Source organism: Bos grunniens, chromosome 8, assembly GCF_055505025.1.
Source record: "Bos grunniens cultivar Pamir isolate PY7600 chromosome 8, Bosgru_T2T1.0, whole genome shotgun sequence".
In the NCBI taxonomy this organism is placed as follows: Eukaryota; Metazoa; Chordata; class Mammalia; order Artiodactyla; family Bovidae; genus Bos; species Bos grunniens.
The window spans coordinates 68,932,076-68,954,159 of NC_141172.1; the positions used below are offsets into that span (position 1 = coordinate 68,932,076).

The window sequence follows — 22,084 nt, forward strand, 5'->3', positions numbered from 1 at the left end:
AGAATCCACCTGCTAATGCAGAAGACATAAGAGTTCAATCCCTGGGTTGGGAAGATCCCCTGGAGGAGAGCATGGCAACCCACTTCAGTATTCTTGCCTAGAGAATCCCATGTAGCCTGGTGGGCTACAGTCCATGGGGTCTCACAGAGCCAGACACTACTGAAGCAATTTCGCATGTATACAGAAATCTAAAAAGCGCAGAGGTCAGTCCAGGTTTTAAACTTTCTTGCTCCATCTTCTTGAGTTTCCTGGCTGCCCGGCTGGGTATGTCTGAACATGACAAGCCCATAGCTTTCCTGCTGTTTGTGTTCTACCTGTGTGCAGATGAGCGGAAACAGGAAGAAAGCCTTTCTGTTTAGCAGCAACACCACCCCTCGCCGCCAAATCTCCCCTTCCCCACCCTGCTTCTCCAGCCTGGCTTCCCTCACCACAAGTCTATATAGCCTTTAGCTCAAGGAGCCAACATTAATTACTGGTGGGGTTGGAGCAATAGTGTTGTTCCTTGGCTCCAAGCCAGGCTCCCAGGATGTGCGTCAGAAAAAGCCAGTGAGTGAAATTCCAAAGCAGTGTGAGTCACCATGGGGGAGGAGGAGAGACCAGAAGAGAAATCAGAATGAGAATCTGAGGGCAGACCCACACAGAGCCCTGGGGTCAGGGGCCGGGTGAGGGATCTGGAATGCTCACCTGCCCAAAGATGGGATCATGCATTCCTAGCCAGGTAGTTTCTCTCTGAGGTCTGGGGAGGGCGGGAACTGACCAGGAGGCCTGCCAGTAGGTCCCACCCCTGGATACAGTGACCATGCCCCTTACCTGGCTCCCCATAGGCTGGCATTTGGATCCCAGCCCTGAAAAATCCCTCTGGATGTTTCTTCACTCATTCCCTCCCTCCCACTGACCTGGCCCAGGACACTGCTTCCAGACGGGGAATAGTGACAAGCCAGCCGGGCCCCAGAGGAGAGGCGGCAGGTAAGTCCATCACTCACATCTCACTGGCCCCGAGACCACCCTGGGCATCTTTCTCTATGCTTGGGGGAAAAGACAGGAGTTGTGTCAAGCCCCATCTTTCCCTATATGTGCTCACCTGTCCCAACACTTAGTACAATGTGGGATTCTCATGATGTGATCTTGTGGAAGAGCTGTGAAGGCAGCTTGAAGGGCAGGTGGGTTAGGAATCTTACCCATCAAGATGCAGTAGCCCCTTGACTGTGTGTGGCCCAGAAACCCAAGGCAGCCAGTGTCAGGGCAGAAAGTGGGGGGAATGTCTACAGGTGGCCTGGATCCTACTCTCTCCTTGTGAACCTAGCCAGGAGGGAAAGGGAATCGAGGAAGGCAAGCCCCTCCAACCGCCCATTTCATGCTTATCAATCAAAGCGGCCACTGGCCAGGATGGAGTACAGTAACAGCCTATGATTCTGGGGCCATTGTGGCCCTCAGGCTTACTCTGTCTCTGCCCCTCTCCTACCTGAAGGGTCGCTGCCAATACCAGAAACGCCTCCAGTTACACTGAGCCTGGCCTTTCCTTCCATCTCAGGCCAGTCCCTCTGTGACCCCTTAATGGCCTCCTCCCCACCCCAGGAGCACCCCAACTTTTTAGGCAGTGGGATCCATTTCTCTAAAAACAAACCGAACACATCCCTAACCCCATTTTCATCCTCTCAGACTTCTAGCTCACCCAGTCTGGCTCTTTTTTCTAGTCCCCCATGAGTAAGAAATCTCAGGCTTGCTCTAGGAATTGCTTCAGGGCAGCAGAGATCCCTGGGCTAACCTGTTGTTACTTCCTTGCAAAGGAGCAGAAGAGTGAGGGAGACCTTTTGTTTTAGGAACCAGCCTAAGACCATGGGTGTGTGGGCTGTGGCGACTCAGGCAAGGGGCTAGGTCTCCCATGGGTGGCCATGAGCCTTGGTAAGCTGGAAAGGGGGAGGTGAGCACAGCTTGGGTTTCCCTGGTTGCTTAGTAATAAAGAACCTGCCTGCCAATGCAGGAGATGTAGGTTCCACCCTTGGCTTGGGAAGATCCCCTGGAGACAGAAATGGCAACCCACTCCAGAATTTTTGCCTGAGAAATCCCACGGACAGAGGAAACTGGCAGGCTACAGTCCAAGGGGTCACAAAGAGTCAGACTCGACTGAGCGGGTATGAGCACAGCTTGGCTAAGAGGAGCTATGTGAGGTCACCATTCAAGGATTCAGCTGATCATCTTTAGAGTTAACCTTTGTCCGAGGTTCTAAGGCATAGTAATTTTAGGTCTTCTCTGTGTTACCAGACCTTTAGGCTTCAGGACATATTTACTCATCTCTAGCTGTTAAAACCTGTTAGTTCTGCTGTTGGAGATTATATACATATATATATTTATATACACACATGTGCATCCCATCAGCTGAGTTAAAAACCCATGCCTTGAGGCATGAAAATGTCTCCATATTGTTGACACCCTATAGGGCAATCTGGGATAAGTATGTGCTGGAGGAGGACTTTGAGACAAGTTTCAGCTGGTCCATTCCTGCTTTTCTGCTTTCTGTCTCACTAAAAACATCATGTGATAACAACACACAGAGTTTCCAAACTGGGAATCTCATCTCACAGCCCCAACTAGTCTCCCCAACAGGAGGAGACTGAAGGCCAGAGATGAAAGCATGGTGCAGGGGCCAGAGCCTGGTGTGGCCACAAGCTCCCTGGGTGACTTTCCTGGGCTGTTTTCTGCTCTAGGCCTCAGTTTTCACATCTGTAAGTGAGGAGGATTATTTGTAAGTGAATGAAGAATGTGTTAATGCTCTAACATCAGGGGATGAGGGGACTTCCCTCGTGGTCCAGTGGCTAAGACTTTGTGATCCCAATGCAGGGGGGCCTGGGTTCAATCTCTGGTCAGGGAACTAGATCCCGCATGCCACAACTAAGACCTGGTGTGGCCAAATAAATAAATATGAAAGTAAAATAAAATCAGGGCATGAGGTTGTAAGGGGCTCAGGGGCTGTGCCATCTCCTCTCAGAGGCCCCAAGCTAGCTGCCAAAATAGAATTCTTGTTCTGTGCTTCCCTGACAATTCACATCACTCCTTGATGCTTTAATGTCCTCATCTACCAAGTGGGGATAATAATAGTACCTCCTTACAGGATGGTTTTGAAGTTTAAATGAAGTAGCACATGTAGCCCAATAGTGGGCATGTAATAAACTCTCCATAAATTATTGGGACTTCCCTGGTGACCCAGTGGTTAGGAGTCCCAGCTTACATTGCAGGGGGCATTGGTTCAATCTCTGGTTGAGAAACTAAGATCCTATATGCTGTGTGGTATGACCAATAAACAAAATTTTAAAAATAAATTATTATTATTAATAATTATAATTAAACTTAAATCCCTTGATGGCATCACTATAGTTTTATAATCCTCACAATCTCTAGCAATGTCTGGCACTATGCGTGAGTGCTCAGCTGCTCTGACTCTGTAGCCCTCCAGGCTCCTTTGTCCATGGAATTTTCCAGGCAAGAATACTGGAGAGGGTTGCCATTTCCTTCTCCAGGGGATCTTCCTGATCTGGAATTGAACCCTTATTTCCTGCATTGCAGGCGGACCTTCCACCACTGAGCCACCAGAACCCCAACGGCATGGGAATCCAGCTTTGGCCTCCACCCAATTCTCTTTCTTGCCTTGTTGGAGTCCAGGCACCAAGAAGACTCCAGGGCCGGGGCAAAAGATGTAGGGTGCCTCTGGAGGAAACTCAGGGTGCAAAGGAGGACTAGGTCAGTCCCTTACTGAATAGCCCTGCACAATCCTTTAACCTTGGTCAAGAGCAGCTCCAACCCGACTCAAGTCTGGCTACCAACATGCAGCAATGCCCAAGGCAGATTCCAAGTTTAGGCCAAGCTGACCTTGAGGAGAAGAAGGGGACGACAGAGGATGAGATGGTTGGATGCCATCAGTGACTTAATGGACATGAGTTTGAGTAAATTCCAGGAGTTGGTGATGGACAGGCTGGCCTGGTGCATTGCAGTCCATGGCACTGCAAAGTGTCAGATAAGACTGAGTGACTGAACTAAACTGAAATGACCTTGAGGAGAACACTGAGAACTCAGAGTGTTTACTAAACAAACCCTGTACTCTGAGTGTGTGTTAGTTGCTCAGTCATGTCCAATTCTGTGGACAGACACAGGCTAACCTGTGAACTGTAGCCCACCAGGTTCCTCATGGAAATCTCTAGGCAAGAATACTGGAGCGGGTTGCCATTCCCTTCTCCAATAGTGCTCTGAGTAGGGCAGCCAAATTTAACCCAGCTTTATCGCCACGCGATTATGTTTTCAAGATGCTCCATTCTGTGCCATGCGTTCCTTTATCTGGAGGCAGGAAACAGTAATACACACTCACCGTGGACCACTTCTGAGGGACAATAGAAAGCGTTCCCATCCCTACCATCCTTATTATCTCTGTAAGCTCTAGCACAACAAGATACCGAGGGAGAAAACTGGGTCAGAAGACAGGAGATTGGGGCCCTCTGGATACACTTTCCCTGCCCTCTCTCCCTGCCCTTTCTCAAATATCGCAGCCACGTGGAAACTCATGGGGAACAGTTGGGGCTTTTTATAATTTTATTTGTTAACAGTTGGGGCTATTTTTTATGTGTGTGCTGCAATGCCTCATGAAAAAGTTGTGAAAAAAAAAAAAAAAACAGGTCTATTTTGGGGTGATCAGCCTCCTCAGAGCTTCTCACTTGCAGCTCCACAGGCTCCAGGAATGAGCCTGCCCTCTCTCAGAAGTACTGTAGCTTACCTGAAGTGTGGGATTCTGGGCCCATATGTACTGGCTAGGGGATGCATTTATATATGTGTGTGTGTGCATGCGTGCTGTCGCTTTAGTTATGGTTGCTTCAGTCATGTCTGACTCTGCAATACCATGGACTACAGCTTACCAGGCTCCTCTGTCCATGGGGATTCTCCAGGCAAGAATACTGGAGTGGGTTGCCATTTCCTCCTCCAGGGGACCTTCCTGACTCAGGGATCAAACCTGTGTCTCTTATGTCTCCTGCATTGGCAGGCAGCTTCTTTACCACTAATGCCACATGGGGAGCCCCATATTTATATTTATATGCACATGTTTATATATTTATTTTTGGCTGCGGTGGGTTTCATCCTTGCAGCATGCAGGATCTTTCATTGTGATGCTCAGGTTCCATAGTATATGGGCTCAGTAGTTGCCCCATGGCACATGGGATCCTAGTCCCCTGAGCAGGGATTGAACCTGCATCCCCTGCATTGGAAGGTGGATTCTTAACCACTGGACCACCAAGGAAGTCTGTAGGGGATACATTTTTGTACCCTTCTTGTCACTTTTTTGCCTAGAAAGCAGGGCAGAAGTAACACCGTCTAGTTTCTTTCTGCTTCTGGCTGTTTTAGTAGTGACTTCTAATACACTGTCCTGAGAAATGAACATCCCAGGAGACTCAGGGTAGATCACTGCATTCATGCTGATGGTCCTTGCAGCTCTTTAAAAACTTAAGCCTATGAGTGCTCAAGTTTCCCTACTGAATGAAGAGCCATTTCAAAGCTGCAGTATATGTTTTACGGTGGCCTCAGCCAGCTGTGGTTGCCCAGGAGGCAGGGTCCAGGTAGGGGACTTGGGTGGATGGGCAGAGAGGTGTGCATACTCAGATGTCCACCAACAAAGCTGTAGCCTAGCCTGACCCAAATGGGAGGGGATCTAGTTCCTGCTGGAAGCAGCCCTGCCACCCCACAGTGTGGCTGTAGGAAAGCTGCAAAGGCTACCTGGGCTTGGAGGATCTCGGGCAGAATTCACTGCTTACCTGCTTTGCTCATTTTCTCATGATCTTCCTGCGCATCCCCCCTTCCCCGCTTACCCTCACTCCTATGGGCCATCAGGCACCAGGCTAAGGTAGGCCTGAAATTGTCCAACCCTAGTAGGTCAGATTATCAGAATTCCAGCCCCCAACCCCAACCCCACCGCCTCCACCCATCCAAACCTCATGCTCCTGTGCTGTCTGCACTCCATAGGCAGCCCGGGGCATACGGGTGCACGTGGGGCTGCTCCTCCTTTCCAGCATAGGGCCGTGATGGGGAGCAGGCAACAGTGGGGGAAGAGTTAGAGGGGGCACACAGTCTCTGATCTCAGCCCGGGAAGACGAGATCATCTAGCCACCCCTTGACTTTGGGCAAGAAATATTGTTGTCCTCGATGGGAGATCAAAGAGATGATGTTCCTTGCTCAAAGTCACACAACCATGATGGAGGGACTACCAGAACTGAATTCAGCTCCTTCTCTGTTTTGGTTTCATTCACTCTGGGCTCTTGGGGCTGCTATGGTCCACATCTCTGCCCTCAGTAGGCTTTGTGGGGGGGCCCTCCTCTTCCCTTGACTTCCTTCTGTCTTGACACCCCTGCCCCTGGGGAGTAGTCCCAGAGATGCCCTTCCATTATCCTTTAAAGACACAGCACCACCTGCTTCCAGAGGTCTATGGCTGGCCTCTCCAAACCACCTCCTCCCCACCCCTGACTTTTTTTCTTTTCTTTTAAAACATTTTTTACTTATTTATTTTTGGCTGTGTTGGGTCTTCGTTGCTTTTGCATGGGCTTTCTCTAGTTGTGGCGAGCAGGGACGACTCTCTAGTTGTGGAGCATGGGCTTCTCACTGTGGTGGTTTCTCTTGTTGCTGAGCACCGGCTCTTGGGTGCTCAGGCTTCAGTAGTTGGTGGCTCCTGGGCTCTAGAGCACAGGCTCGATAGTTGTGGTGCATGGGCTTAGTTGCCCTGCAGCATGTGAGATCTGCCCAGACCAGGGGTTGAATCCATGTCTCCTGCATTGGCATGCAGATCCTTTACTGCTGAGCCACCAGAGAAGCCCTCCAAACCCTTTTCTCAATCATTCCCTATTTCTCCAGAAGTTCTCAAATTTTCTTTGACTGAACTGGCCCCCAAATGATGACAGCTCATTTAAAGAAAGCTGCAAGTGGGGATGATGGCAGAATGGGGTTCTCTCTCTGCCTCTTACCATGTGTCTAATCCCTCTGCCCTCCTCTCCAAAAAGTTTCCTTCCACACTCAGCCTTGGCAGCCATCAGCTGATATTTTACTGAGTCCCAATTTGGGTCAGGAGCTGCTCCAGTGAAAAGAACAGCTAATAAAATATAGGCCGTCCATGCTAGGAACTCATATCAGATGTCAGTACTGGAATGAGCATTGAAGGTCACCTGATCCAACCCCTGTACAAGGGGGAGCTGAATCTCAGAGAGGTCCGGGAACCGTCTGCCACACAGCTGCATAAAAGCAAATTCCAGGCCTCTTGATGGCCAGTGGATCACTCTTTCCAAATCACCGAACTAGAATGTGCAGATGCCTGCAGCATGGGATGGCCAATGACCCCAGTACTTACCCTTCAAGTAGCCCCTTGACTCTCTGAGATGGCCTCTCTCTTGGTTCTGGGGCTGAGTGTCTCAGCCTATTGGGCTTGGGCAGCAGAAGCCACACTGTGGCCCTGAGAAGGACTCTCTGTTTGGGCTGACTGACCTGGTGGTCAGTCAGGAAAGCAAAGCCTCTTTCCTTTCCTCACTGTGTGCTCATTCCTTTGCCCTCTCTTTCCCCTTCCCATCCAGCCGAACTGTGAGCCTGGAGCAAGCACCAAGCAATGGCAGCTGGAAGAAAAGGCCAGTATGACCTGAGGAGGTCTTCTATGGACAGCCTGTGAGTAGCCACTGGGTGATGTCAACTCCTTCCCCATTGTTTTCCTCACCCCAAGCATTTATTTACCTGTCAAGGATTTATAGAGGGTCTCTTGAGTGTCTGTTGCCTGGTGCTAGATGAGCATGAAGGGTCCTCTTTTGAATAAGCACAGTTAAAGACTCTGATGCTGGGAAAGATTGAGGGCAGGAGGAGAAGGGGGTGACAGAGGATGAGATGGTTGGATGGCATCACCAACTCAATGGACATGAGTTTGAGCAAACTCTGGGGATGGTGATGGACAGGGAAGCCTAGCGTGCTGCAGTCCATGGGGTCGCAAAGAGTCTGACATAACTGAGAGACTGAACAACAACTTCCCGTAAGAGTCCTCAGTACTGTGAGGGACAGAGAGAACCAATGATACAGCAGGGTGACTGATATTATTAGGGGAGTCTAGAGGAAGGGTTTGGAGAAGGCAATGGCACCCCACTCCAGTACTCATGCCTGGAAAATCCCATGGACGGAGGAGCCTGGTAGCCTGCAATCCATGGGGTCGCTAGGAGTCGGACACGACTGAGCGACTTCACTTTCACTTTTCACTTTCATGCATTGGAGAAGGAAATGGCAACCCACTCCAGTGTTCTTGTCTGGAGAATCCCAGGGACGGGTGAGCCTGGCGGGCTGCCGTCTATGGGGTCGCACAGAGTTGGACACAACTGAAGTGACTTAGCAGCAGCAGAGGAAGGGTTGGGAATGTAGAGTTTGTAGGGGATACTCACTGAAGACTTCCTGGAGGAAGTGACATCAAAGCTGAGACTGGAAGGATGAGTGAGTAATATCCAAATGAAGAGGGTGGAAAGAGAAAGAGTGTTCAGGCTTAGGGAATCCCTTGAGCAAAGGCCCAGAAGATTCCGGTTTCCTAGTGGGGATCTGGAGGTACCTCCTGAGCCTTGGGCAAGAAGACTGAGAGATTCTAGGCTTCCAGATTCAGCTCCTTCACCCTGCAGGGGCTCTGCATCTTGAGAAGCCTGTTTTTAGTCTCCTACAGAGACATTACTTTGCCAACAAAGGTCCGTCTAGTCAAGGCTACGGTTTTTCCAGTAGTCATGTATGGATGTGAGAGTTGGACTGTGAAGAAAGCTGAGCACCAAAGAATTGATGCTTTTGAACTGTGGTGTTGGAGAAGACTCTTGAGAGTCCCTTGGACTGCACGGAGATCCAATCAGTCCATTCTAAAGCAGATCAGTCCTGGGTGTTCTTTGGAAGTAATGATGTTAAAGCTGAAACTCCAGTACTTTGGTCACTTCATGAGAAGAGTTGACTCATTGAAAAAGACTCTGATGCTGGGAGGGATTGGGGGCAGGAGGAGAAGGGGACGATAGAGGATGAGATGGCTGGATGGCATCACTGACTCGATGGACGTGAGTTTGAGTGAACCCCAGGAGTTAGTGATAGACAGGGAGGCCTGGCGTGCTGCAATTCATGGGGTCGAAAAGAGTCGGACATGACTGAGCGACTGAAGTGAACTGAACTGAACAGGGTGGCAATGGCACAGGCCCACTGCACACTGCTGGGGAGAGAGTCATGCTTGTGCTTAGAAGCTTCAGTTGTGTCCAACTCTTTGCAACCCCATAGACTGCAGCCTACCAGGCTCCTCTGTCCATGAGATTTTCCAGGCAAGAGTACTGGAGTGGGCTACATTTCCTTCTCCAGGGGATCTTCCCAACCCAGGGATTGAACCCAGGTCTCCCACATTGCAGACAGGTGCTTTACCATCTGAGTCACCAGGAAAGCCCCAAGAATACTGGAGTGGTTTGCAGTTTCCTTCTCTAGGGGATCTTCCTGACCCAGGGATCAAACCCACATGTCTTACATCTCCTGCATTGGGAAGCAGGTTCTTTACTGCTAGTGCCACTTGGGAAGCCCAGGAAGAGAGTCATCCCAAGTCAAAAAGTCTGTGAGGTGGGCTTCACAGAGGCTTGAATGTCCCAGGCGAGGGCTGAAGAGAAGCAAGGCTAGTAGCCAGCAAGTAGTTGAAGGGCTAAAGCTGCCTGGGAAACAAATGGAACATGCAGGCTGGAGAAGGGCACAGTGGGTAGGGTCTGCATAGCTTGGGCTGGCACCAGGGAGGGATCTTCAGAGCCACAGGGAGAGGAGGGTTTGGTGCTTCAGGGGTGCCTACCTGAGAAGTGGTGGAGAGTTCTCTCCCCAGACCAACCTCCTGCTCCTGAGCTTCAGGAAAACAGCAGCGCAGGGTGTCCAGGAGGAGGGTGGTTAAAGAGATAGATGGTGGAGGGTGACTCTGGGGGACAAGTTCAAGGGGTTTATGTCACCAGGCAGGAGAGTCACAAGGGAGCTGTGGTGAGGGAACAGATGATGGAGGGAGGCAGGAAGCTAGAATGGAACCTGCCTCCAAGCTGCTAGCAGCCCCTAAGGCTGCGGCCAGGCGCTGTCCCCATAGAGTGAGTAAGCCCAGTGATGCAGGTCCTTGCTTGGGCCACCAGCGGGAAGGCAGTGCAGACACCCAGCCAGCCAGTGATGTGGGGCAGTCAACAGCCCATTCTGAAGTGCTCTGAGGAGACAAGCAGTGGTTCCAAGCTGCAGGGACTGGGCAGAGGGGGCCAGTGTGTATGTGTAACAGAAGAAAGGAAAAGGCAGAGAGAAAAAGAGGCTGGGAACCTTAGTAGAAAAACTTCCCACTCAGGCTTGACTTGGGAAGTACCGTTGACCCTTTAACAACAAGAGCTTCAACTGTGCAGGTCCATTTAAAGGCAGATTTTTTCCCCAAATAAATATGTATACAGTTGGGGCTCCCTAATCATGGGTTTCTGCATCCGTGTGCATGCATGCATGCTAAGTCACTTTAGTCATGTTAGACTCTTTGCAATCCTGTGAACTGTAGCCCACCAGGCTCCTCTGTCCATGGAATTCCCCGGGCAAGAACACTGCAGGGAAACCTGAGAACAGGGAGGACCAACTGTATTCATTGAACTTCATCATTTTATATAAGAGACTTCAGCATCTGAGGGTTTTGCTCTTCCAGGGGGGGCTCCCAAAACTAATCTCTGGTGGATCCAAAGGAATGACTGTAATCAGAAATCAGGAAAATGGTCTCTCCAGGGCTATGGTGGGTGGGATGCAAGGGGAGGGGGAGGGGGAGGTGGCCTGTGTATGAAATGCTACCAAGGGCTAGGAGCTGGGGCCTGGGACAGGGTTCAAAGTGGGCCGCTGACAACTCCTTGGTTGCTGGCGAGGGGACCCAGCCTCAGGGAATGGCTTTGTTTTCCAGGATTCTGGCGTTGGCAGGCTGGGTAAAGATGAAGCTAACGTGGTAGCCAGATCCTTGGTCTGGGAACCAACATCTTGAGGCTGTCTTGAGTAGCTGGAAGGTGTGAACTGAGGGCCAGGGTTGGGTGGGAAGATCTGGCATTGACCACAGTTAAGGCAGAGGCTGAAGGCCGGGACTTGGTAGTGACCTACCTCTCAAGCTGAGAATCTTCAACTGCCCTGATGAGGAGAAGCTGGGATCTGGTGCCTATTTCTCCAAAAAGGGAAAGGGCATTGGTTCTATAGCTGCAGGTCCTGTAGCACCTTGACTTTGAGTAGAGATCAGTTCTATTTTCCTGCTCTGTGCTGCATTGGGGCTGTCCCTGCTGCCGGGACGTGTGAAACGTGAAGCCAACAGGCTGGTGCTCTGAAATGGGTGCTCTGAAAGGGACTAGGGTGTCAGATACTCTGCTTCCCACCCCCCACATGGCACCCATACAGAGATCCCATGCTGTGCTCTTTTGTGATGCAGTGACCTCTGACACAGCACCCTCGATCATCCTTAATCTCTAATCCAGCTCTAAGTGAAAGTTGCTCAGTCGTGTCTGACTCTTTGCGACCCCATGGACTATACAGTCCATGAAATTCTCCAGGCAAGAATACTGGAGTGGGTAGCCTTTCCCCTCTCCAGGGGATCTTCCCAACCCAGGGATTGAACCCAGGTCTCCCGCATTGCAGGTGGATTCTTTACCAGATGAGCCACAAAGGTAATCCAGCTCTAGGTAGATTCAGAGGAGGAGTAGATTAATGCACTTACTGAACATGGACCAGGCCAGAAAGCAGGAACGTCTTGGTGGGCACCTTCTCATTATAAGCATTCATGGATGGGAAGCATGCATCAGGCAATAAAAAATTAATTTTTTCTTTGCCTTTATTTTTTGGCAATAATATGTTGCAGAAACTATTATTAAAGCATATTTGCATTTTCAGAGGATAAGTTGGAGGTGTGATGGAGTGGGATTAAGTGGGAGACACGTCAGTCTGGGCTTTTAAAAAATTGTCCAGAGGTAATCCACAAGATGGATAAAACCAGATTGAGTTGACTACTGTAATTACTCGCAGTCAAGATCCTCATAATTAAGGATGAGGATCCTTGAACACGGCAAACTTCCTTTGAGGACCACTCATATTACAGATGTCATCCCTTGTAATCTGTTATTCTCCAGAATTTTGAGAGGAGGGCCCAAAGTTGCCATAGACAATGTCACCACGGCTAGTGTCTTGGTGGCATTTCTTTAAGAGGGCAGAAGGTACAGGTGAACGCCAGGTGGCAATAGATTGAATATGGGATAGAAGAGGAGCCTGCTGGACAAAAGGGAGAGGGGAGAAGGCCTACATGGTAAACAGGTGCAGGTGATACAGGGACCCACTCTGAAACTCATTAAGGGCCACGGAAATTGGAGACATAGTCTGTAGCTGCAGGGGCGGTGATGGAGGGAGGAAGGCCCCCAAACACCAGAAAAAACGTCCCTTTTGGCAGAGCTGTCTTCCTCTTCCCCTGGGCAAACGGTGGAGGCCCGGGGCTAAGGGACAAGGCACAAATGTCGAAATCCCCTTCCCTAACTCGCATCCCGTCCAGGGCTGACTAGGATGCTGTGGGAGTTCTTTCTCAGCCTCCCGGAGAAAGGGGCGGGGGGTAACTCTGAGTGAGTTTAGTGAGGTTTGGAGCTTCGCCAGGTAGAGGGACGCAACCCCGGCCCCCGTAGGCGAGCCTAGAGCCTACTCGGCGTCCCTCCGGGTGACTGCGAGGTAAGCAAAAGTGGAGAGGAAGCAAGCGACGTCGGGAGGCGGGGCCTCCGGGACGCCCAATCCCCTTCTTTCCCCGCCCCTTCCCCGCCCCCTCAACTGATTTCGACCAACAGAACGCCGCGAAGGGCGGTACCTGTCACGGCTGGCGTTCTGGGTGAGATTTTGCCCCCACCTTTTTCCCCTCCCTCCCTTCTTTTTTTTTTAATCCCCTTTCTCTTTTTTTGTGAATGAAAAAAGGAGGTCGCAAGCGGTCCCTGGGACTGCAGCGCTAGGCGTCTTGGTGGCCGCGCCTTCGGAGCGGGCCCAGGCGCGTAGCGGCGGCGGCCTCGCCCCTCTCGCCCACTTCTGCTTGCCGCCTCCGGCCTCGGCAGCCAGAGAGGGCCGTTGGCGGCGGCGCGGCCCAGCCGCGGAGGTCTGAGCGGCCTCCCGCTGCCCGGCTCCGGCGCGCCTCCGTGACATTGGGCGCCGGGAGATGCTGATCCGGAAGAGGCAGTGGCCGCAGTGCCGCGCGCGCGGCCGCTCCCGGCCCGCCGTCCGGCCTGGGCTGCTCTGTCAGAGTTTCTGATGTAGCGCGACCCGAGCCCGGAGCCTCAGCGGCAGCAGCAGCAGCAGCAGCAGCGCGGCGGCACCGGTATCTTCCTAACTTGCACCCGCGGAGTGACCCCAGCCATTTCACTAAAATGAGCGTGCTTAGCAGGAAGAGATGTGTTCCTTACACTAGAAATCACCCCGTCACATGTAGCGGTGTAAGTAAATGATTAATTTCTATTATGGCCGGGTTGCGAGCAGCCTCTGGAAACGCGCCGCTTCCCCGTTCTGCGTCCTCCCGGGGACCCTGTCTGCGCCCGTCCTGATTTCCCTCGGGCGTCCTCTCGTCCCTGGACTAGAGCTTCGGCTGCTGGGGTCTTAGCGGGCGGGGGACTAACCTTTTCTGGGTGTATCTAGGGAAAGGAAAATAACTTGATTGCCGTGGCATGCTGTGGCCTTCCCCTTCCCCCATTTAAATAAAAAAAATTATTTTGTATGTGTGTGCAGAACAGCATGTCAAGAGAAAAGGTCCAGAGTAGTGGAAATGTTTCCGTTAAAAATATTTAATGGAATGTGGGGTTTTTGTTTGGTTTTGCCATTCTGGATATGTTACTTTCAACCCGTTCCATTGCAGTCTGTGCATCTGAGTTCTGGCAAACTAAGGGAAGAAATCCTTAGGGTTGTTTGTTGATGTTTGAAGAGGCTTATTCTGTGTTTAGGCTTGCATTTTTGTTTAACATGACTATTCGGCATCTGTTTGGGCCTTGATGCCCATCGGATCTGTGGGGGGATTCATCTCTCCGCTCCCCCCCACCACCCCAGTATTACAGTGTCAGTGACCCGATGGGAGCTTCCTTTAATTGGAAGGCCACCCTCGCTGGTCTTCTCTTCCTCATCCTGTCCATCCTCCTTGATCTTTACCTTCATTTTCAAGATATTCTTCCCTTTTGTATTTTGTAAGATGCAGGATGTGGGATATAGGTTGCTAGGAGACAAAGCAGGCTCCCAGGGAGATTCTGTTGTTTCCTTGACAACCAGACTAGGGCAGCTACAGATGAACAAGCCTCCTATCGGCTGTGGGAGGGAAATGGGGGGCTTTTCTGGGCTTTGCAAAGAGTGTGGGTAGGGGTGTGGAGGTGGGACTAGGAGCCTGTAAGGGTTGTAGCTAATTTGAGCACACGCCTTTTGTTCTGACCTGGCCTGAGTACAAAGAGCTGGGACGTTGGTGGGCAGGAGGCTGTCTTTGGAGAAGGGAACAGGGATTGTGGGATGGGGTGTGAAGGGAGCATCTCTGTGACTCTGGAATCATTGAGGAAGAGGAGTGGCCTCAGGGTCATGATAGCCAGTGCAAGGTGGCAAGGAAACCATAGTGTATGGAAGTTAATCAGGAGGCTCAGAAGGAATAGGGATGAGGCAATTGTGTGGAAAAGTCTAGAGTCATTGAAGGTGAGAGTGCCAGAAGGAAAGGGGAAGTTGAGAGGCTTATTGAGGGGGTTGTGCCATTGTATACCAGCACCATTACTGTAAAGTAGCAATATTCTAGAGCAAAAATTACATTACTGTTGACAATGGCATCATATCTCCAGGACAGGATCCTTCTAAAGACAGGCCTGAATAGACTAAGAGTTCTGCTCGCTTAATTGGGCCAGTGTGTATCTTAAAAGAGAGGTATAATTACACATAGAGATATGTAATCTGGCATTATATAATACCACATTACATAAGGCACATACCTCCTTTTGGCTCAGGCTGTCTTGGCACAGATTCATCAAAATTCAAGACTGGCTTCTGATGCCCTCATACCCATTTTCCAGAAGGGTAGACCATGGCACAGAGAAGTGAAGTGATTTGCCCTTTCCCAGATCAGACAATGAATGAAGTTTGCCAGGTAGGCAGTTGGGATGGGGGTGGAGTGGGTGAGAATGATCAAAATTGGGAGGAAGTCAAAAGACAAGTAAGAGAAGGCTGCAGAGGTGGTGGGGAAATGGATGGGGAGGGGCTGCTCAGCCAGAGGAACACCCAACAGGTCTGCTGTCTAAACTCCCAGCACAGTGTCGCTCTTCTGCTTGCTGGTTGGCTGTCCCCTGCTTAACCCTAGAGGAGCATAGGGTGTGCATCGAGTGTTTGAATTGTAGACTCACCAATCTTGGACCAGCACTGAACCACTCTGCTGGTGTTCTGACATCCTCCTCACCATCCAGCTGCTCCTGGGTGTGAGAGCTGATAGGTCGCCTTGATTTCTCATCCCCTCTTCTGTCTACACACCTCCGTGCTGCTAGAACCTCAATTTAAGAAAGAAGCTCTGTTGGCTAGTACGTTTCTCTCTTTCTCCTACATCTGTGTATATTTGTATTGGGGAATCTATCTGTTTTGTTCTTCAACTAATTAAACAGAAATCACAACCCAGATGCCTCCCAGCGCCAGCACATCCTTCCCGCTGTCTGCCTTGAGACGAGGAACTATCAAAGTGGGGTTCCCACTCTTCATCAGGAGAATGAACTTGGGGAGAGGCAAGATGGTGGGCAGAATAATGGTTGCTTGCTGGAGAGGCTGAGAAGGGGTGGAGGAAGGAGAAGGAATGAGGCAGACAATTGCGCTGGAGACTAGGGAGGGACCTGCACAGAGACCCCTGGTTGTTTAGATCCTGTAAAATTCCAAGAAAGAGGAGGCGTGTGTCTCATTGGAAAGTCCTTGCCGTACTTTTTGCTAAGGTGGCTGAGATGCATCCACTCGAGCAAAATCCCAGTTACCATCGTTGGATATTTCAGGTCTGCATTCCCGCATGCTGGCATCTAGTTACAGTCCTGCAGGAGCCGAGCTCCTCTGTTGCTGCTGGTGGCTTGGCTCTTGGGCTGGATGGCTCAGCAGTGAGAGCTCCTGGGAAGCCTCCAGGACTCCTCTGGGCTCAGCCTTCCTTGGCCTAAGAAGGAGTCCTTCAAATTGCTCCAACCCCCAGCTGACTTCAGGTACTCAGGAAATGTGAGCAGGGGCAGGTCAGTGACCCTGGTGAAACCAAGCTTGCTAATAATGCCTGCACTACCCCTACCTTCTCTCTTCAAGCCTTCCAGGGGAGAGTGGATGCCAACTGTGAGGCTGTCAGCAAAAACCCCTAAAAACCCAGGGCCCCTTCCTGGAGATAGCTTTTAAACACTGACATGACATTTTGACTACAGAAGGACCTTCTGTTTGTTCATTTGAGCCATCCCTCTCTGTGGGTGGATGAGCCGCTTCCTCTCTACCTAACACAGGAGGAAAGTAAGGCAAACATTTGTTCAGAAATTCAGGCCCAAGTTTCTGACTCTCTGCTTTCCCATTACCTGTCCAGCCAATTTAATGAGCATCCTTCCAGGAGTGCTGGTGTCCAGGGGCTTCCAGCCTGAGACTCCTCCTCCCCAGGAAGGAGAAATGTGGAAGGGAATGTATCTCATTTTCCCTGAAACTGGATGCAGGATACTTGGAGGGCAGGCCTGGGTAGGGGATGGGAAGGCTTACTGGCCCATTAGCCATGGGGTGTATTGTCCCAGATTTCCCAGGTGGCTCAGTGGTAAAGAATCCACTCGTCAGTGCAGGAGACATGGGGTGGATCCCTGGCTCGGGAAGATCCCCTGCAACCCACTCCAGTATTCTTGCCTGGAGATGGACTACAGTCCATGGGGTTGCAAAGAATCGGACACGACTGAGTGACTGAGTGTGTGCACACACACGTATTGTCCCAGGCCACTGCTTACCCCCACTACCACCATCTCAATACTGAGTGAGCCCCTTAGGTAATGGAACAATCTCACAAGAGGAGAGGAGAGGCCTGTGGACTGCTCAGGTGCAAGCACCCAGAAGCCGTCTCAGCTTGGAGAATCTGGGACAAAAAACTTCAGCATCTCTGTAATGGGGCTGGGGTTGAAGGGTAGCCACAGGCAGGCTGCAGTTTGGAAACTGACAGCGAGAGGAGAGAGGCAAAGGTCGCGGCCAGGAGGGCCGCTGCCCGGTCCAACAAGTCCATTAAATGTTAATTTAATTTTTTCATTTAAATTTTTAAGTTTTAATTTAATTTCATCTTAATTTTCTCAGCAGCCCTGCCCTCAGGCATGCTGGGAAGAAGGGGTGGGGACCTGGCCCTGACTCCCCTCGTCTCATCTTTGTTGTTCTGCTGTCACAGCCCTGCGGGCTGGAGGACGAGAGCAGATGATAAGTGAGCTTCCTAGGCAGACACCTCTCTTCCCAGGAGAGTGGGGACCAGCCCCCGAGCAGACTCCGCCTTGGGATCTCTCTCTGGCATTCCCCAAACAGAAGCCCTGCTGCTGGAGGATGGAGACAACAGGAGGAAGACCAGAGATTCACCCAGTGGAGCTGTGCCTCTCAGCCTGAAGGGACTCCTGTCTCCTCGGGCCCCTGTGGAGCCTGGGCCCGGAAAGCTACCCACTCCCTTGTCCTCCTCTCTGCTCAAATGCTCAGAGAGGGGGCAGGCCCGGCAGAGAAGAGCTGCTGGCTCTGGCCCTCAGGGGCTGATGTGCGAAGTTGTCTTGACTGCTTCTCTTCTCTCCCTCAGGTCCCAATTAATGGATTCTGACATGGATTATGAAAGGCCAAATGTAGAGACCATCAAGTGCGTGGTGGTGGGGGACAACGCTGTGGGCAAGACCAGGCTTATCTGTGCCCGGGCCTGCAATGCCACCCTCACCCAGTACCAGCTGCTTGCCACCCACGTGCCCACGGTTTGGGCCATTGACCAGTATCGGGTATGCCAAGAGGTAAGGTTGCAAGTCTATGGCCTCACTCATCTGGGCTTCTTCCCCAGGGATTTCTCCAGAGGGGCCCTATGTTAAGCTCACGGAAGCCCTTTAAAGGTTGAGTAGAGGCAGCTGAAGAGCACAGATTCCTGGGAGAGGCCTGAGGGGAGCCCACCCCAGGGGAGGGGTCCCCAAACCTTTGTGTTTGTCTGAACAGAAGCCTGGGGCATCTTGTGTAACATAGCCCCCAGTAATGGGAAGCCCTGGAGCTGGGAAAGGGGTGGTGCTTTGGAGAGATGAGAGCTGCTGGGAGAAAAGAAACTGCTGGCTAATGATACCAGAAGACCCAAGGCTGGGAAACATCTGACTGGCAGGTACAGCTGGGAACAAGGATGGGCTCCTTGGGAGATCGCATCACTCCCGTGACGGTCTGCCCTCTGGAGTCTCTTCTGTCCTGGCCAGCTCTTGTTAGGGGACTCAGGTGTTCTAGGACACACAGAGGGAGACACTAGTTGTCCCCCCAGCCCCCATGCTGTGGGACCCAGGAGTGAGCTGACCCCACCCCAAGTCGGCATGCAGGGCCCCCAGGAACCATTGCCTTCGCTTCCCTCTCCTCTCCCTGTCCCACCCCCTTCCCCCACCCCTTCCAGGTGCTGGAACGTTCCCGAGACGTGGTGGACGATGTGAGCGTGTCTCTCCGCCTCTGGGATACCTTCGGAGACCACCACAAAGACCGGCGCTTTGCTTATGGGAGGTAGGGAAGGCCCCCGCTGCCTCAGGGAGCCAAGTGGATGGGGTTTTTCCCTGAGGTATGAGGACACTCTGTGAAACTGAGTGGAAGGAGTTTCACTCTGTGAAACTTGGAGGAAGGAGTGGAGAAAACAGCCCTGGGAGACCTTTCACGGGAAGGCAGCCTGGCTGGGCAGGGAGCCGGCTTTGCAGTCAGGCGGCCTGGTTTCAGTTCTCTCCTGTTAACCAGTAACGCTGGGACTTTGAGCAATTAGGAAGGCTGTTCTGAGATGAGTTTTCTCAGATGAGATGGTAAAAGCGGTCATGTCTAAATCTCAAGAGAGCTGTGAGGTCAACCCAAGAATCTTTGAAAGCTCTCAAGTGCTAACTTGGGGGTACAGAAATAGGAAGTGCTATGATTAAATGTTTTGGGGGAGATCATGTGAGCCGATCCATATGACAGTTGTGGGACTGCAGTGTAGGGGTGCCGTTGGGTATGTGTTCTCCCTTGTTCCAGCAGCAGGGAACCTATCACTAGCTTTTTCTGCCTATAACCTCACTCTCTCCCACCCCAGATCTGATGTGGTGGTTCTGTGCTTCTCCATTGCCAACCCCAACTCCCTCCACCATGTCAAGACCATGTGGTACCCAGAAATCAAGCACTTCTGCCCCCGAGCACCTGTCATCTTGGTGGGCTGCCAGCTGGACCTGCGTTATGCTGACCTGGACGCTGTCAATAGGGCCAGGAGACCCTTGGCTAGGTAGGGAGTCCTGGTGCCTAGGGAGGGAAAGGTGGCAGATGGGGAAGGGGAAGAGGGGGTGGGGGGAAGTTGTGTGTCTCTCAACTCCCTGCTCAGCCCTGAGAGAATGCACAGAGCCTCACTTCTCTCCCTCCATTTGAAGCAGACTCACATAGGGGGCCAGTAAGAATGGTCATTCTTTCATCCATCCATCCATCCATCCATTACACACTGAGTGGGCAATACTGGGCTAAGCATCATGAGGAGAGAAGGAGAAGGAGAGGTAATCTTTGTATGAAAGGAGCTTATAGTCTTGCTGGGAGACGAACTGGATAGGTGAATATGTTAAAAACCAGCATGCTAATTGCCAGAGAGGTAGTCAGCCCTCCCACTACTCTGAGCCAGGGAGATCACCCAGGCCTACCATAGATAATGGAGGGCTTCCTGGAAGAAGAAGGGATTAGAAGTGAGCTTTGAAAGAATGGTAGGATCTGGCCAAACAGAGGAGAAAGGGAGTGGAAATGAGCAGGGCAGGAATGGGGCTTAGACCTAGATCCTCAGCAGGGACGCCCCCAGTCAGGTGACAAACACACAGGATTGGGGAATGCATCTCCCTGCCCCCCACCCCTCCACCACCGACATGAATTTGGCTTCCCTTCTTGAACGTGCCAGGCCCATCAAGCCCAATGAGATCCTTCCCCCGGAGAAGGGCCGAGAGGTGGCCAAGGAGCTGGGTATCCCCTACTACGAGACGAGTGTGGTGGCGCAGTTCGGTATCAAGGATGTGTTCGACAACGCCATCCGGGCAGCGCTTATCTCCCGCCGGCACCTGCAGTTCTGGAAGTCCCACCTCCGCAATGTGCAGCGGCCCCTGCTGCAGGCGCCTTTCCTGCCCCCCAAGCCGCCGCCCCCACTCATTGTGGTGCCCGACCCCCCCTCCAGCAGCGAGGAGTGCCCTGCCCACCTCCTGGAGGACCCGCTGTGTGCAGACGTCATCCTTGTGCTTCAGGAGCGGGTGCGCATCTTCGCCCACAAGATCTACCTCTCCACATCCTCCTCCAAGTTCTATGACCTGTTCCTCATGGACCTGAGTGAGGGGGAGCTGGGGGGACCCTCGGGGTCAGGGGGTCCCCGCTCAGAGGACCACCGGGGTCACCCTGATCAACACCACCACCATCACCACCACCACCACCACCATGGCCGGGACTTCCTGCTCCGGGCAGCCAGCTTTGACGTGTGTGAGAGTGTGGAGGAGGGCGGGGGCTCTGGGCCTGTTGGGCTCCGGGCATCCACCAGCGACGGGATCTTACGGGGCAATGGGACAGGGTACCTGCCTGGGCGGGGTCGAGTGCTGTCTTCCTGGAGCCGAGCTTTTGTGAGCATCCAGGAAGAGATGACAGAAGACCCACTGACTTATAAATCCCGGCTGATGGTGGTGGTGAAAATGGACAACTCCATCCAGCCAGGGCCGTTCCGGGCTGTTCTCAAGTACCTGTACACGGGGGAGCTGGACGAGAACGAGCGAGACCTCATGCACATCGCCCACATCGCTGAGCTGCTTGAGGTCTTTGATCTGCGCATGATGGTGGCCAACATCCTCAACAACGAGGCCTTCATGAACCAGGAGATCACCAAGGCCTTCCATGTCCGCCGAACAAACCGGGTTAAGGAGTGCTTGGCCAAAGGCACCTTCTCAGGTATGAAACAGGCTTTAGGAGCTGGTGTCCCAAAGGCAGGGGACTTCCCTCCAGGAGCCTTCTGCAGAATCTGGGTTGGTCCAAGTAGCATTCTGAGTCATCTCAGCCACTGATGTCCTGGAGATACCACAACTCTGCTCCTGAAACCTAGAGCCCCCAGCTTGAGATTGGGTCATGTGGTGCTCACAGACTGTGGCTTCAGGAGGAAGCAGTCATCTGGGAGCAGTGTCTACCCGTGGGGTTGGTTGTCCCATATTCTTTCACCCCATCCTCACGTGATGCATCTTCTCTCACCCAACAGATGTGACCTTCATCCTGGATGATGGCACCATCAGCGCCCACAAGCCCCTGTTGATTTCTAGCTGTGACTGGATGGCTGCCATGTTTGGGGGGCCATTTGTGGAGAGTTCCACCAGGGAGGTAAGGCTAGGATGGAAACGGCTGGGAGGGAGAAAGGCTTACTCCCTTTCCATCTGAGGCATCTGTCACTTCATGGTGGTTCCTTCAGCCTTGACTCTGTACAAACCACCAAGTGATGGGCCCAAGAGAAGTTTATGAGATGGCTCCTATAGCCAAGGACTTTGCAGTATACCAAGATGGGCAATTATGGTCACATCCTAGCTCTATAGTTGAGAAAAAACTTTTTTCTTAAAGCAGTAAGAACAGATTTTTATTCAGAAACTATTGCAATAGGGGAAAAGAGACCTCAGTATAGAACTGGTTTTAATTCTTAATTGAGCATGATCAAGTGGAGTTTATAGTCAAGGTGTAGGGTGGGAGTCAGTGGGTAGAAAATTACTTAGAGGAAACATCAGGAGTCAGTGGGAGTTCTAGCCAAATCAAGACTGGGGTTCAAGTCTGACCTCCTTTCTACCCTTCTCTGAACTGTGACACTGACTGTCCATCCCTCAGCCTTGTAGTTAACAGTGTCCTCCTT

At 51.8% G+C, this 22,084-nt stretch overlaps 1 protein-coding gene across 4 annotated transcripts in view; it reads left to right on the forward strand.

Moving 5' to 3' along the window:
- The first annotated feature begins 600 nt into the window (after positions 1-600).
- Positions 601-22,084, forward strand: part of RHOBTB2 (Rho related BTB domain containing 2) — a 32,511-nt gene continuing 11,027 nt past the window's right edge. Inside the window, exons 1-7 of one of the 4 annotated variants that reach the window (XM_086416282.1) lie at positions 601-966; positions 7,590-7,677; positions 17,801-18,002; positions 18,632-18,735; positions 19,286-19,471; positions 20,123-21,147; positions 21,449-21,567. In XM_086416282.1, the coding sequence (XP_086272408.1) occupies positions 7,622-7,677; positions 17,801-18,002; positions 18,632-18,735; positions 19,286-19,471; positions 20,123-21,147; positions 21,449-21,567 (1,692 nt within the window). In that variant the 5' untranslated portion in view covers positions 601-966; positions 7,590-7,621. Of the gene's footprint in view, positions 967-7,589; positions 7,678-12,827; positions 13,476-17,800; positions 18,003-18,631; positions 18,736-19,285; positions 19,472-20,122; positions 21,148-21,448; positions 21,568-22,084 lie in introns of those variants that run through there. The other 3 variants (XR_015170023.1, XM_086416283.1, XR_015170024.1) reach the window with 3 other exon arrangements.